Below are 16,729 nucleotides of genomic sequence, written 5' to 3'. Positions count from 1 at the left end.
TCTCTCCAGCTCTTAGATACGGTTTTTAATAAAATTTTATTAAAATCAGTTGTTTCTGAATATAGTGTAATTTCTACCTTCTTTTCTTTTTTTATTGTTAAATTATCTTTATTTAAACGCCAACCTTATTTTCTAATTTCCCTTTAAAATGCATGTAGTCCTAAGATTAAAAGGTGTCATTTGTATGTTCTTTCTTTTAAAGTTTATTTTTGGAGAGGAGAGTCATTATTGTTAAGAAACATAAATTCCATAGTAAAGTGGTATGATGAAATTATTTAGTTGACTGATAACATATCTTTAACCTGTTACTTCAATTTGAGGATGTGCTTCTAATCAGACTAGTTCTTGTGGAGTTAAGAATTGCAATTTTGGGGCCAGAGTGATGGCACAGTAGTAGGGCATTTGACTTGCATGCAGATGCTCTAGGACAAACCCAGGTTTGATCCCCAGCATCTCTTATGGTTCCCCTAGCCAGGAGTGTAGAGCCCTGAGCACCATCGGTTGTGGCCCCAAAACAAAACAAAACAAAAAGACTCCTGCAATTTTAAGAGGCTGGTAAGGAGGTATAGTGGTTAAGGTGCTTGCCTGCATGCAACCCAATCCTGGTTTGACCCCCAGACTTGCATCTGGTGTCCTCTGAGCACCACTGGATGTACTCAAACCCTCCTTCCTCTCAAAAACAAACAAACAAAAGAATTGAATTTTCAAATATAAGTCTGTATGTTATCTTTAGTTTTTCTTCCAGAAGATTTTCTAACATGTGTATTCTTTTTCATTCTATATACAAGGACAATAGATACAAAATTTGGGGGAAAGTTTCTCAATGCATTAATGCTTAATATTTTATTAAAGTTTCACCTGGAGTAGAATTTTTGCATTTTACTTTGTGCTAAATATTGTTTTTATATAAAATAAAATAGATTCATAAAAAATAAAATAAAATAAAATAGATTCTTTTTAAGGTAATCAATTTCCTTGTCTTATAAAAATTTACAAATTAAAAAATTACAAATTTAGTGGTAAAAAAGAGCAACTATCATTTTTTAATTCACTCATAATTCATTTTCAGTAGCCACTGGGCAGAGGAGCTCAAAGGTTGCTCCTCAGCATCTGGCCCTGGGATGAGCAGATTCATCTACAGAGAAAATTCAGACATAAGTGTTCAAGTATTTGCCTATAATTTCTGCTTCCAAGAGGTCTCATCATTATCTCATATTTTTGTCTCCCCTGGAGATATCACAGTTTTGAAGACCTGGCACTAGGACAATTTCTTGATTCATTTGTCAGAACTTACCCATCACACGGAGTTTCTTTTCTGTGGTTTCTCAGGCAGAAACTCGAGCTCAAGACGACTGAAGCAGGTCCCAGGCTGGTCCCAGGGAAGCAGGTTGCAGCTGTGATTAAAGCAATTGATTCGAAATACACAGCCCTGCCCATTGTGGGGCAGGTCTACCAGAAGGAGTGTAAGAGATGTCCTTCAGTAAGTGTGGCATATGCTGCAAGAGCAACTGTGGTGTGGACAAATGTGGGGAGAACTGCTTGTGCTCATTTTTCTGATCCTCTGTGGAAGCATCAGTGTCTTTAGAAGCAAAGTTAAAAGAACTCACACACACCATTGAATTATTGTGCAGTAAAATGCACCTGAGACAGCCTTGATTCTTGAAAACTTCCACCTGCTCATCTCCAATAGCTACTATCTTGACATAGGACAGCTCCTGAAAAAGAGCCCTAGAATGTTGGGGGGAAAGGGCTGATGGCACTGGGTGAGCAAACACAGGTGCTATATCTCTTAGTGGGGACTCTCCCCTAGAGATGGCCTTGGGGCTTGGGAGCTCTGTGTCAGCATCACCATAGATGTCTCAGGCAACAACTCTACCTGAGTCAGCAAGAGTTCCTTTGTTATGCAAGTAAGATGGAAGTGAGTCCAATGCCCAGTGTCTTTCCTCTTGGACATTTTTAGTCCCGCACAGAGAAATTTCCTTGATTTTCTGTGTGGCCATAGAAATGCTTCGAGTGTTTAGCATTTCCTAATATGTACCCCACCCCCTGGCAGGAGATCAACCATGGGCCCTCCATATTGGCACTAGGAGATGATTTTCCCTTGGATGGGTCTGGTTTTCTAGAATGGGTTCACTGATGGCTGAGGCAGTAGGGTAGGGCACTGCCTTTCTGTTGCCCACAGTTCTTGGTGTTGAATGGTGATGCACAGAGATTATACCCCAGAGATCCCAGGCCCCTTATTTCTTACCCAATAGACCCTATCTCATTCTCAGGAACCCCCCCTATAGTCCCCCACAGGCCCCCATCTTCTTCCTCAGAGACCTTCATCTCTTCCTTCACAGACCCCATCTCCTCACCACAGGCCCCCATTTCCTCCCCTCAGACCCTCACCTCCTCTCTCAGACCATAAATCCTATCTTCCCAATGAAGGTCATTGGGGCAGGAGAGGCATCAGTTGGAGGTAATCTCTGAGGAAAGGTTGTGTCTCTGGGGAACCTGTTGGAAATGTGAAGGGGCCACGCCATGTCTTGCAGCTCTCCCAGCACTGGCAGGACATCAGGAAGCACCTTCAGCCAGACAGTCTGAATAAGGCACAGGCTGTCCAGAGCTTCCTCGCTTTCATCCAGCACCTCAGGACAGCCAAGAGGGAAGAGATCCTCCAAATCCTCAAGGCCGAAAACAAGGAAGTACTGTGAGTGTCAGCATGGGAACACATTTCCAGGCCATCGCTTTAAAAGGAAACTCCTTGTAACCAGGGACTCCTCAGGCTCTCTTCTCTTCAGACCCTCACCTACATCCTCAAAGCATGGTTTCCTCAGGTGTCACATCTTCAGACCCTTGGCCTCCTCAGGCCATCACCTCTTTAGACCCTCATCTCTTTAGATGATAACTGCTTCATGCCCTCACCTCTTCACACTCTTACCTCCGCAGGTTCTTGCACTAGCTCCACTGACAAATTATCTCTCAGGATGGCCCAGGCTTCTAAGCACCACTTGGGTGGCCTCATAAAATGAAAAAAAAAAAATTCTTCCTTGGCTATATTAAAGTTTTTAAAGTGTTGCAGCCTTTTCATTAAATAATAATCAGGCATTTGAAAAATGCACATATTTACAAAGCTAATTGAAAAAAGAGAATCAGTTTGGAGTAGAATAGCCTTTATATGTAATTCATTTTATTTATAAATCATATAGGAAGACCCTTTCTGGAAGTCACCATTTTTTCCTTTTGATAAATAAAGAGGTATCCACTTCTGTAGGGAAGTCAAAGCAGAGGGCAGTGTGAAGGTCAGACTGCGAGTGCCTACAGGACTCCTACCCTCACTGTAACCCTTCTCCACAGACCACAGCTAGTGGACGCTGTCACCGCTGCCCAGACGCCAGACTCCTTGGATGCCATTTTGGACTTTTTGGATTTCAAAAGTGACAGCAGCATTATGCTTCAAGAGAGGTTTCTCTATGCCTGTGGATTTGCCTCCCACCCCAGTGAAGACCTCCTGTATGCCCTCATTGTAAGTCAGAGTAAAGGTTCAAGAGCTCTCTTGAAAGCTCTTCAGGGTATGAATGAGATGAAAGGTCTCCTCAGAGTGAGGTCTGAGCATGGCCAAAGGCTGGTCATCTCACTCTGAGGAGACCAGCATCCCATATGGTCCTCTGAACCCACCAGAAGTAATTCCTAATTACAGAGTCAGGAGTAAGCCATGGGCATTGCCAAGTGTGTCCCTAAAAGCCCCTCCCCCAAATAAAAATATTAAGACTACTTATCTATTTATAATTTAGTGGACTCGTTATTTTAAAAATATATAACCTTGGCTTGTTTCAGTCTGATCAAAGCTGCAAGGCCCTTTTGCACATATGCATAATAGTTTATAGACCATTTGGCATTTATTGACTTAAGGCAGCCTATTCATTAGCCTTGAAGAAGCTCACAGACCCAGGTTTCTGTGGGTTGTTGTTTTCTTTTTGGTTTGTTTGCTTTGATTTTGTTCTGAACCACACTAAACATAGTGCTTAGGTGTTATTACTGGCTCTGCACTCGGGAGTTAATCCTAGTGGTGCTTGGGACCATGTGGGATGCTGAGGACCAAACCTGAGTCATATGCAAGGCAAAAGATCTCCCCTCTATGCTGTGGCTCGGGTCCCTCACCGACCAAGGTCAGGCATGCTGGAGATTGTTAACTTACTGCTTTTGTTAACTCTTGCCCATGAAGAGCACAGTGAGAGGAGGGAATTCAGCAGCAAAATCTCCAGTTTCGGGCTTGTCCTCTCTGGGCTGAGGTACCACGGGAAGGTCGTCACTCTTGGTAACTATTTATCCCCTTGACCCAACAGAGGAAGTTTAAAGGCTCCTTTGCAAGCAATGACATCCGAGAAACAGTCATGATCATCATGGGGGCCCTGGTCCGGAAACTGTGCCTTAGTGAAGGCTGCAAACTCAAGGTACGTTCACCCTCTCACTTATGGTGCTTCTGCCCGCCCCCCACCTTCCCCAGGTACTTTTTAGATCCTCTCTGCAACTGTCATTTCAGTCTCTAGCCGCAATGTGAGATGGATCTTTGTTGTGTTGACACCAGTTAATTAGAACAGCAACAGGTGCACAGATACTGTGTTTCACCACATAATCATCACACTCCACTTTTAAGTAATCTGGAAAAATTTCTATTAAAAATTAAAACTGCATAAACCTTCTCAGCCCAATTTTACAAAAAAAAAATAAGAGGAGTATGAGCTCAGCCCCAATTATGCATTAAAACATGTTGGTACCTAACCAATGCTCACCCAGAAAGTGCTTGGCCCACTCATCCCCCATCGTGGTATTTATAGACTGTCATTCCCACTGTGTCCTTGAATGGTGCATACAGTGTCATTCTTGTTCCTAGAAAAATCTTAGATTTTCAAGCCACTTCTCACAGCAGGATTTTATCTGTGGTTCACCAGATTTGCGATCTTGACTTTCAGGAGTGAGACTTTTGTTAGTTCAAAGTATTTAGTACTTTACATTTTATTCTTAATTCTTTCACTCGGCTTCTCTATTTGTCTGAGCAGCCCCTCATTTTAACATCCTACTCATTAGGAAAAAAATACCTTCTGGATGTCTGAATTCTGTGCTCATTGATTCCCCCCCATACCCTTGCTGGTACCCTTGCTGGCAGGACTATGCCATCAGTGGTCTGGGCTATAGTGCTCACACAGCTTAGTTGTGGGTGCCTTGCAGTGCTCATATACTCGATCACAGTCGATTCCTGACAAAGCCTGTCCCCTTTAGTAATGAAAAACATTTCTTGAAGAACAATTTCACTGAAGATATTTGAGTAGCAGAATTCCTTGTTAAGGGGTTAAAGAGATAGATAGTACAACAGGGAAGGTGCTTGCTTTGCATTCTGCTGACCTGATTTGATCCACAGTATCCCATTATAGTTCCCTGAGCACTACCAGGAGTGAGCCCCTCCAAGAAGGCCCCAACCCCTCTCCCCCCAAAAAGAAAAAGTAAAAATTACTAATTTTAAAAAACAAATTTGCATTATTTTTATCATAACAAAGAATTATGGTTTTGCTTTTTCAACTCCTCTAATCATTTGGGTAGTTTATTTTTTCTCACATCGTATATCAAATCTTGACTAGAGACAAAACTCATTTTGAAGAAATATTTTCAGTGACATTTAACACAACTATTCTATGCTAGTCATGACTCTAATACCTGAAGAGGAAGATGCCACAAATAGTCTACTGTCCTCAAGACACTTTTAGTCTGCTGATCAAATAATCCAGTACTGTGTTCAAGAGTAAATATGACCACTATAAGTTACACTAGGAATTCTACTTGTGTGTTATAAATATGTATGTTTGTATATTTGGAAAATGTACCTTCACCAAGCTGTGATGTTTTCATTTTGCTCCCCTGAGGTGGTGAGTTCCAGACTTGCTGTAAATTTAGGTGACTTTCTGGGTATAAATCAACCTCATCTAAGCTGTGATTCATGTATCCTTTTTTAGGCAGTGGTAGAAGCCAAGAAATTAATCCTGGGGGGACTTGAAAAACCAGAGAAGAAAGAGGATACTATGATGTACCTGCTGAGCATGAAGAATGCCCTGCTACCCGAAGGCATCCCTCTTCTCCTCCAGTATGCTGAGGCTGGGGAGGGCCCCATCAGCCACCTGGCCATCACCACCCTTCAGAGATACGATGTCCCTTTCATAACAGAAGAGGTAAATGCCTCACAGCAGGGGCTACACGCAAACTCCTCACAAATTGCCCAGTTTTCTCAGGCCAGCAGCACCTCTGTCCTGTTAGAGATGGCTCTTGAGTGTGAGCCATTCAGAAATGGCCTGGCAGTTTGAAAATGTGGGACCTGTACTGTTAGGTAGGTATTAGGGTCATGGGCTGACAGCTCTCCCTCTAAGCACTGGTTCTCACTCTTTGCAATTGCTGATGTTTGTATGGGCTTCTCATCTCCCAAAATTCTGGAGAGCTAGTCAACACATGGAGAAGATAGAAGGGAGATTTAGATTAGTGGGACTGAAGGACATACATCGCTCCCAGTGCCAGAAAGCATGGTAGGCAGAGCTGGTGATAGTGAAATGATTCATTGCCATGCAGTGCAGCTGTCTAGGAAACTTTTCATTGGTATTAATGTTTTATTAAGAAAAGAGTTCTGGGCCCGGAGAGAGAGCACAGCGGCGTTTGCCTTGCAAGCAGCCGATCCAGGACCAAAGGTGGTTGGTTTATTTCTGAGCAGACAGCCAGGAGTAGCCGCTGAGCAATGCCAGGTGTGGCCCAAAAACCAAAACAAGAAAAAAAAGAAAAAGAAAAGAGTTCTGTAATGTGGCTGGGGGTGTGGATGACAATGTGATGTGTCAGAGCAGGCTGGCATGGCCACCAATGTCTCTCTCACATGAGGACGCTGAGAGAGGACAGGAGCACTGCTTTTCTCACACAAATGATTGTAAAGCTAAGTATCTCTGAAAGGGAAAGCTATGAAAAGGAAACAGAGGAAGATTCTAGGGTTCCCTGTGGTAGGGAAACCTCAGTCCTACAGATGCTCATCCAGAGCCCGATTACATGTGGCCATGCTCTCCTTAGAAAATGGAATCGGGGGCTGGAGCACTAGCATGGAGCAAGTATGGACAGCATTCGCCTGACATGCGGCTGACCTGGGTTCAATCTCTGGCATCCCATATGGTTTCCTGAGCCTGCCAAGAGTAATTTCTGAGCACAGAGCTAGAAGTAAGCCCGAGTGCTGCTAGCTATGGCCAACAGCCAAACAACCAAACGAAAATCTATAAGAAATAAAAGTTTAGGGGCCGGGCGGTGGCGCTCGAGGTAAGGTGCCTGCCTTACCTGCGCTAGCCTAGGAGACGGACCGCGGTTCGATCCCCCGGCGTCCCATATGGTCCCCCAAGCCAGGAGCGACTTCTGAGCGCATAGCCAGGAGTAACCCCTGAGCGTCACCGGGTGTGGCCCAAAAACCAAAAAAAAAAACAAAAAAAAAAAAAAAAAAAAAAGAAATAAAAGTTTAATATAGCCTCCAAAGTCAGTTTATTCAAAGTATTCCTCACTCACGCTCTGGTTGCTGTGAGGAAGGGTCCTGAATTCACTGTGCCTGCTTTATCCTCATGCTCCTGTTCACTGTCGGTTAATCAGAACTATCATTCGACCTAACAGCAATAGGACCTGGGCAATGTGAAAACATGCCTATGTTGTGATGATTGAGTGCTCACTGCCACCTTTCCAAGCATGGCTGGCTGTATGCTCACCATACTCCCTGCTTTGTGCCCAGGTAAAGAAGACTTTGAACAGGATATACCACCAGAACCGCAAGGTTCATGAAAAGACGGTGAGAACTGCTGCTGCTGCGGTCATTCTGAGCAATAACCCATCCTACATGGACGTGAAGAACATCCTACTCTCCATCGGAGAGCTGCCCAAGGAGATGAGCAAGTACATGCTCACCACTATCCAGGACATTTTGCGGTTCGAAATGCCTTCCAGGTAGAACCCTGCACCCTGCCCTCTGCTTGTGCAGGCTCCCATGCAGCTGTGTGTGTGTGTGTGTGTGTGTGAGAGAGAGAGAGAGAGAGAGAGAGAGAGAGAGAGAGAGAGAAAGAGTGAGAGAAAGAGAGAGAGAGAGAGAGAGAGAGAGAGAGAGAGAGAGAGAGAGAGAGAGAGAGAGAGAAGAGTAGCAGTGGTGATTCAGCACACAGGCTGAGCTTCCTGCAGGAGAGGGTTTTACTGGGCCAGATAAACTGTCTTCATTCTGGTTTAGACTTGGTTTGGCCTTTAGGTTCCGCTTCCTGTTCAGTCAGACAAATATTTTTTAACATATTAGTTATGTTTTAAGATCCAACTCAGTGGGGCTGGAGAGATAGCACAGGGTGTCAGATGTATACCTTGCATATGGCTCACTCTATTTTGATCTCTGGTCCTGCATGGATGCAGCCCTGAGGCCCTTGGCACTGTTGAAGTGACCTGAACTTCATTCATTGCAGCTTTAAACCTGCCCCAAATAGCCAAGAATCATCGGAAGTATTTCTGGGCATTGTTTGGGCATCCCCCCAAATTAAATAAAATCCAGTTGCAAGTTTAATTAGACAATTTCAGGTAGCATGAGAGAGTGATGTGAGTTCTCATGAGTGATCTTTTACCACAGTTGATTTTTCAGAGATAGTATCTGTAGACTCCTTTCTTGTAGATCAGAAAAGTACAACTAGCATGGCTCATGCTTTAGGACTCTGAGAAATGGAGTCTTGCCTCCATTCCAGACTTATTCCATCCAGATTCATGTTCTCTCTCCCTAGTTCACTAATGGTCCTTTTCAAAGCAGCTCCTCCCAAGCCTTCTACACAATAATTCAAGTCAGGAGCTGAAGATGGTATTTTCTAGGCTCTCCAAGTTCTATGCAGGAACCCCAAGAAAGATCCAAATTGAGCAGTCCTGGTCAAAAAGGACATGGCAGATGGTAGGAAAAAAAGGAAGAAAATATGTTAATGTAGATAATAGAGGCAAAGAGAAATGAGAGCTAGAGGTAAAGGTGTGAGAAGCAGTGGAAGGGGCGCAGTGGATAAAGACACGGAGGTGGGTTGGTGAGGGAGTAGAAAGCAGTGTTCAGTAGCTCTGACGCTTGCCCCTGATGCAGGGACTTCATGGCTCCATGGCTCCTGCTCTCAGTGGCCCTATCTTCTGAGTCCTTTCCTCCTTGCTCACATGGTGGTTGAAAACTCTAGTTGAAATCTCCAATCCACACCATATCCAGACCTGGGCCAAGGCTTCTTTAGGCAATTTTCTGGGCATTTCCCCCTCTAGTCGGTTATAATTTCATTATTTCTGGCTTAATGAGATGGTTAACTAGATGGTTGACATTATTTCTGGTAACTAGTTGAAACTGTGACCATAAGAGGGTAGAGATGAGCTGAGAGGAGAAGGGTCAAAAACGAGTCTTAATGAGATGTGTCTTGAGTTGAAGGTCCAGACACAGAGTCTGGACTCAGGTCTGTTCTCCAGGAGGCTAGGACCATGTTCCTACTGTTATTAATGTTTTAAATTTTGGTTGGGGCATACCTGGAAATGCTCAGGGTTACTCATAGCTTTGCATCTCTGGCAGTGCTCAGGGGGCCATATGGGGTGCCTAGTAGTGAACCTAGGATGGCCATGTGCAAGGCAAGCAACAAGTGCCCTCCTTATTGTGCTGTCACTCCAGTACCCTGCTGTGATTCTGATACCACCTAAATTCCACATGGCCCAGAAATGTGGAGAAGCCCCAGCTGGCTTGACTGGCACCTGGCCTCCCATCTCTAGCAACTGAGGGAAAGTTGGCTCTTTTCCTGCCTCTTAGATCTGGGTCTTCCCCAGATCTAGTTTGAAACACTGACACAAAGAACAGGCAGCCTTTTCCTTTTGTGTCTTGCAGCAAAATGGTCCGTCGTGTTTTGAAGGAGATGGTAGCTCACAATTATGACCGTTTCGCCAAGAGTGGGTCTTCTTCCACCTACACTGGCTACATAGGACGTATGTGATACAAGTGGGGTCAGGCACTACTGGACCCAACAGCGGGTTGGCTGGGGAAGGTTTGGTTGTTAATGGGTGGTTTGTCCAGGAACAGCCTGGTCACTAATGGGCAGTTTTCTCTCAGGTGACTCCCATTCAGCATCCACTTATGGCCTCGACATCCTCTACTCGGGTTCTGGCATTCTGAGGAGAAGCAACCTGAACATTTTCCAGTACATTGGGAAGGCCCATCTTCACGCCAGCCAGGTAGGGCTCTCCTGCAGCTCCACCTCATGGGGCCAGCATGAAAAATCTGATAGTGGAGGCCCCTGGTTTGCATGGCCTGAAATTCTGTTTTCTGTGGTGGTAGCCTGAGGGTCCTTTGTTCTGTTATGCACCCAACATGTCTTCATAGCATCACATTATGCTCTGAGTGGAAATCATGTCAGTGTTTCTGGCCTGTATCTTTAAAGGATTTTTGTTGAACTCGCAGAGTAACTCTATAGTGCTCCAGACACTTAGAGCATATTTTATTTTCCTGGTGTTTCTAGGGAAACAGAAGGTCTGTACAGGATTGGTCCAAGCCAGGGTCCCTGGCCTCTGCTACTCCATCTTCAGCTTTATCCTGGCACTGCTCAGGGGGCCATATGAATGCCGGGGATAGAACTCAGTTGGCTGCAAGAAAGGCAAACACCTATGTTGCTGCTCTGGATCCTTCTTTTTCACTTTTTTATGTACCATATTGTGAGCTTATAGACAAGTTCCTTCCAGCTTTGGGAGGATCCCTGCCCGCCTGTGCACCTTTGAGCCTACCCTGGTCAGTGTACTGTGTCTCTGTTTTACCTTCCTCATAGTTCAGGCCGCCCTGGAGGACAGTGTGCAGGCTGCAGTGTCTGGCCTCCTCATGTACCCATCATTCCTCTCCCTTTGTGGCCCAGTATGGGTTTGTGCAGGCCTGGGAGACATGTCTCTACTGACAGCTCAAAGAAGGCAGTGGGACTTGAATCTTGACCCCCGCCCCTTCCAGTGCCCCATTCCTTTTGGGCTCTTTGCTAAGCGGGGATGGTGCCTAGTGGTTGGGAGGCAGCAGGTGGAGCAGAGCTCCTTGTTTGTTGTTCAGGTGGGGACCGTAGCTCACACACTGACCCTGTCCCTATTATATAGGTGGTCATTGAGGCACAGGGCCTGGAGACGTTGATCGCAGCCACTCCGGACCAGGGTGAGGAGAACCTGGATTCCTTTGCAGGCATGTCAGCCATCCTCTTTGACATACAGCTCCGACCTGTCACTTTCTTCAGTGGATATAGTGACCTGATGTCCAAGATGCTGTCAGCGTCTGGTGACCCTATCAGTGTGGTGAAGGGTCTTATCCTGCTCGTAGACCATTCTCAGGTAACCCTGCTCTGCTGCCTTTTCAAAAAGCTCTGATCCCACCTTGCTCTGGGAGGGGTCTCAGGGCTCACAGCTGAGCACCCCATCTTTGCATCTTCCCCTCTCCTTCCCTCTAGGGATACAGTTTTGGCCTTTGAGCTCTCTTTAATGTTGAGATAAAAGAAAAAAATATGGTGCTCAAATAAACAGGGAATTGAGCCAGAGTGATAGCACAGCTGGTAGGGAGTTTGTCTTGCATGTGGCCAATCCAGATTTGATTCCTTGCATCCCATAGAGATGTAATTTCTGAGTGCAGAGCCAGGAGTAACCTATAAGCACCAGCAGGTGTGGCCCCAATATATATAGATCTCAGAGCAGGAGTTAAGCCCCAGGGTGTCCTTGACGATACAGGACGAAGAAGAAGGTCCTCAGTAGATCATTCTGCCCATATCAAGTTTTTAGAGGCACAATTGAGCACTGCGCACATTTTCATGTGTGAGGAGCCTTAGGAGGGCCCTTTCCAATAGGTATTGGACAACTTGGCCATGGTGTGGGCTTTCTTCATGGGTCCACACAGAGGGTGTTTTCCTAACTGTACATCATGGAGACAACCAACTGTATATAGTGAGGATTTGACTCTTGTAACAGCCGGTAAGATTCTAGTGCCTAGGCCCTACCCTGTCACATAGTCAACTCTAATTTTTCTGAACTCTGTTTTACAGAATGGTTTTCAGTTTTCCATGCTTCTTCTTGCTACCCACTTCCAGCACAATTTCCTCCTTCTAGGAATAAAGTGGGGGGGCAAGCAGCATGGTCAGGGCCCTTTCAGGAACACTCCTTGGAGCCCTAGATACTACTACAGAGAGAAGCGTTTGCTAAAGGAAGTCTCCTAGCTATTGACCAAAAACATGTACCCAGATCTTTTGGATCCTAGGGGAAGCTGTTAGAGCAGTTTTTCAGAGGCTGAATTGTTTCTTTGAACTAAACTGCTCTCCTCTTGATGCACTCAGAGACATAGGAACTAGCAGCTCCTCCACACTCCTTAGTTCTCATAGTTCACTGGTGAAGAACCAACTTTTGTGCCATGTCAGAATTTTCATGTGGCAGTGCTGCCTCTGCAGGGAGGTTCAATCGAAGGCATTGAGGTCTGAGCTAGCCCCAGGCAGGCTTCGAAGTGAGGGCACCACATCATGGGCCCTGTGTGAGAGGCCTGAGGGTCAGACCCAGGGTGAATACCCAATACCCACATTAGCAGGCTGTTATGGGAGATGCAGAGAGATGGTATTTTAGGTTTGATGACACAGACCTTCTGCCACCAGCACCCCTGTAACAAATGGACTTGCAGTGTTCCGATCCTTTTTGTTTATAAAAGCAGTCAGTGGGCCAGAACTGCCTGGTGGCTGTGGCTTGTTGATTCCTGATCTAGCCAGTTCTGTGAGGGATTTTAAACCAGGGGACAGGTCTGAGAGGAAGGTGGCAGGTCTGCACATTTCAGGGGGGTTGCTGAATCAGGGAAGCAGTTTGTGGCTCATGGCTCTGTGGGGCAACCAACAATGAAACGCAGCCCCAGACTATGCCAGATCAAGGCATGTGAAAGCATGTTGGCAGGGACACCCATCACAGCCACCCGGACAGATGAAATTACTCTGAGCTCACTTTCTCTCTCTTTCTGGCTAATTGGATTACTCTTCAAAGAAAGAGGTCTGGGAAAGTCAGCTGTACAGGGCGACCTGCTTTGCCAGCTGAGAATATATTTCCCTGAGCTGTAAGAAATCCTCTGGGACAAAGGTCAGAGACCAGAGAAGTCACAGCGGCCACACATGTAAAGTCCCAGTGTCTCGTTCCCAGAGGCGAGGTCACAGCGAGGCTCTTGTCTGTGCCCTTTCTGAGAACGGTTTTCCTGAGTCAGGAGGCAGAGCTGAGGCTCCTGACAGACCTGCAGAGCATAGTTATGCCAGTCTCCCCCAAGACAGTTCCCGGGCCTGGTGTTTCTAGTCCTCGTGGATGAGCTGGAGGGGCTAGAGGAGATGGCCAGGTAGAGCTGCTGCCTCTGCTTCTGGGCCCTTCACACAGAGAATGGGGAGATGCCTTCCACAGGCCTCCCCATAGCACATAGAAGATCACAAGGTACTTTGCATACCCCACTCAGGTCTCTGGAGGTGCCTGCCTGCTCCCACGCTGGCACACATGCCCTCAGAGTCCCTCACTCAGCAGCTGGAGGGGTCGCATTTCTAGCAAGTTCCCCACACAGAAGAAGCCATGCCCTTCCCACAGGGTGAAAATGAGTAAAAGAAAAACACCTCTGAGAGGGCAACTTGCTCCCCCACTGCCATGTTTACTCCAATTCGGAGGTAAATCTGCTTCCAGGGATGGGAGACCAGACTTGGTCTCTGACCTAGGAAATGACAAGGGCATTGTGCTAATGACTCCGGTGGCAAGGGGCTGCTTAGAAAGGGCTCATGCAATTTCTACCACCACCAGATCTGTTCTCTTGGCATTATCTGTCTTCTAGGAGCTTCAGCTGCAGTCTGGGCTGAAGGCCAACATGGAGATCCAGGGTGGCCTTGCTATCGACATTTCAGGTGCCATGGAGTTTAGTCTGTGGTACCGTGAGTCTAAAACCAGAGTGAAAAATGGGTAAGTTTTAGCCTGCTGTGCTCTGTGCAAATCTCTGCTGGTTCTGCTTCTCATCCCTCTGGACTCCTAGGTTTCTCGGGCTGTCTGTAATCACTAGGGCATAGAGCAGAATGGCCTAGAAAGCTTTTCTTCCCATGAGCAGGTTTGACTTGATTCATGGAAACTTCCTGTTCTAAGATGCTCAGTCAGAGAGTGGGGGTGGGCTGAGGTGCTCCCCCCAAACTGTCAGTAGGGAGCAGACCCTCAATTTCTTCCTGTTTGGAGTCCCTAGTCTCACCTGTCAGCTCCTGCAATGCCAGGCTGGCATGTCTACCCTGGGCTCAGAAGCATAGCCCTATGGCACCTTGCACTCACCTAAGCCTGCAAACTGGCTCCAGGGATGACACACCCAGGGCCACGGTGGCCCCGTGGCCACAGAACACAGTCTGCTGGTTCCTGGCTGGCAGCACTAAGCTGAGACAGGTGGTTAAAGGTCAAGAAGTGTGGCTTCAACTGGCGTTTCCTACCATGTTTCTAGGTTGGCTGTGGCCATGACTGGGGAGATCACCGTGGACTCCTCTTTCCTGAAAGCTGGCCTGGATGTTAGTGCAGAGACAGAGGCAGGCATGGAGTTCATCTCCACGGTGCAGTTCTCCCAGTACCCATTCCTGGTCTGCATGCAGATGGACAGAGAAGAGGCTCCTTTCAGGTACAAAACAGGGTCCTTGGGAACTTGGCTTCCATCCCCCCCCGAGCCCAAGTAGGTGACCCCTGGGTAAAGAGCCAAAATAATACTCCCTCCAAATAAGAATGTTTCAGGAATGCCTGTACACTAGGAACCAGGGTCCCCATTTTGAACGTTTTATTTTGGAAATGAAAAGATTGTAAGAACCTACTGGCACCTAGTCATTGAAAAAAAAATAGTGTAAATGGTATGACTAGAAAAGCCAGGCTCAAGGAAAGTAAGACACTGAAGGCTCTCATGTTTGAGTTGGGAGATGATATCATGTTCTAATCCAGAAATAAGTTCTCAGGAAAACAAGGGGATTTGATGTACCCCTACATCATTTCAGCAAAAGAGCTGGGTGTGCTCACTCTCTTCAGTCCCTTCAATTGTCTCCTGGAGAAAAAATCCAGCACAGCTGCCCAGCAAACATGTGCCTGGATGGACCCAGGGTGCTTAGGTGTCCACATGGCAGCTCCTTGACCTAGAAAAGTTTTGGCTCTACCTCAAGAGTGCGGGTTGGGGAGAGGGTTTGAATTTAAACAGCTAGTGCTTCTGGGAATTCCTGAATTCCTGCACTCACAACTGAGTGAAGGCCCATTGGCCTTCTACCTCTTCCCTGCCTCTCAAGCTTCCCTTTGCCAAATCCTTGGAAGCTAGTGGCCATAAGGACACTTACTGTGAGTGGCACTGACTTGACATCGGCTATTTATGCTGGGGCTTCACTCACAGTCACCAGCCAGGTGAAGGCCATCACCTCCAGCCAATAGCCAGAGCAGAGCTGCTCCTCTTCAGTGCCAGACTGCATGAAGAGCATAGTGCAGATATATTCACAGGGGATGTTTCTGAACATCAGAGTTGGGTTAGAAAACCAAACCATGGCTAATCTACACACAAAAATATCTAGAATAAATTATCATCAGGCATCCACAAGTGCCAGCCTTGTGGTGCTCAGAACACACTTTATGTCAGCAGAGCTCTGGGACTGTTTCCTGTCAGCATCATCAGTGTGAATCTGTCTCACTGGCTCCTCCTCTGCAAGTAGGGAGGATCTGGGGTGAGGGAGCCTCTAGATTTAGGGATTGGGAGTCTAGCAAGGCCTAGGAAGCTTAGCCACATGTCCCAATCTAGGAGAAATCTGTTGTCTGTGTGGCCTCGGTGCCTGTCACTGTCGCTATCCCCCTGGTGGGGGGGCAGGCCACGTGGCAGGCTTTCATGACCTCTGATGATATTTTCTTGTGCAGGCAATTTGAGACCAAGTATGAACGACTGTCTACCGGCAAAGGCTTCATTTCCCGAAGGAGCAGGAAGTCAATGATAGCAGGCTCCGAATTCCCGCTGCACCAGGAGAACTCAGACATGTGCAAGGTGGTGTTTCCCCAGAAAGTGGAGAGTGGCTCCAGCAGCTGGTTCTGAGCCTCCTGCCCTCCGACCCATGTCCATGCCAGAGGGTCTGTGCCTTGCTCTCAGAGCACAGTGTTTACATTTTGCCCTATTTAAGATGTTCGTAAAAAGCCATAAAAACCTCGCATGATGTTGTGCGGGTCTCGCCCCTGTGCTCCCCGTACTGTCCCTTCCAGCCACACTCGCAGTTCTCTTATTCCTCCTCCAAGTCCCCTTCTTCCCCCTTGGTAGGAAACAATACTTCCTGTAGAGGAAACTTGTCTCCAGAGACATAAACCAACACACAGAATTGGGGAAAACCCCTTTGTTCTAGCAATGTTTGGCCCCTGCCTATGAAAGCCCTTAGAACTGTGACCGTGGCCTTTCTCTGAGGCACATTTTCTAGGAAAGGGAAACTGCCCCCTTTTTGTTACCTTCTGGTTTTAGGGTCTGGGACAAACCATTTTTGTTGTTTTTGTTTTTGAGCCACACTTGCTGGTACTCAGGGGTGACTCCTGGCTCTGCTCTCAGGATCAGTCCTGGTGGGCTCAGGGGACCTATGGGATGCTGGAATTAAACTCAGGTTGGCTGTGTGCAAGGCACATTCCCTTCCCACTGTACTCTCACTCTGGCCCAGGAACAAACAGTTTTAAAGAC

The 16,729-nt window shown here is 46.7% G+C and overlaps 1 protein-coding gene across 1 annotated transcript in view; it reads left to right on the top strand.

The window, feature by feature from the left end:
- MTTP (microsomal triglyceride transfer protein) overlaps positions 1-16,225 on the top strand; it is a 29,588-nt gene extending 13,363 nt beyond the window's left edge. Inside the window, exons 7-18 of the mRNA XM_049785269.1 lie at positions 1,330-1,480; positions 2,535-2,692; positions 3,340-3,508; positions 4,329-4,436; positions 5,991-6,203; positions 7,775-7,986; positions 9,902-9,999; positions 10,124-10,245; positions 11,143-11,370; positions 13,862-13,986; positions 14,504-14,674; positions 15,934-16,225. Of these exons, the coding sequence (XP_049641226.1) occupies positions 1,330-1,480; positions 2,535-2,692; positions 3,340-3,508; positions 4,329-4,436; positions 5,991-6,203; positions 7,775-7,986; positions 9,902-9,999; positions 10,124-10,245; positions 11,143-11,370; positions 13,862-13,986; positions 14,504-14,674; positions 15,934-16,105 (1,927 nt within the window). The 3' untranslated portion in view covers positions 16,106-16,225. The remainder of the gene's footprint in view (positions 1-1,329; positions 1,481-2,534; positions 2,693-3,339; positions 3,509-4,328; positions 4,437-5,990; positions 6,204-7,774; positions 7,987-9,901; positions 10,000-10,123; positions 10,246-11,142; positions 11,371-13,861; positions 13,987-14,503; positions 14,675-15,933) is intronic.
- The last annotated feature ends 504 nt before the right edge of the window (positions 16,226-16,729 follow it).

This window comes from Suncus etruscus, chromosome 13, assembly GCF_024139225.1.
Source record: "Suncus etruscus isolate mSunEtr1 chromosome 13, mSunEtr1.pri.cur, whole genome shotgun sequence".
In the NCBI taxonomy this organism is placed as follows: Eukaryota; Metazoa; Chordata; class Mammalia; order Eulipotyphla; family Soricidae; genus Suncus; species Suncus etruscus.
The sequence above is the reverse complement of the archived record's forward strand: the minus strand, read 5'-3'. Positions and strand labels throughout refer to the sequence as shown.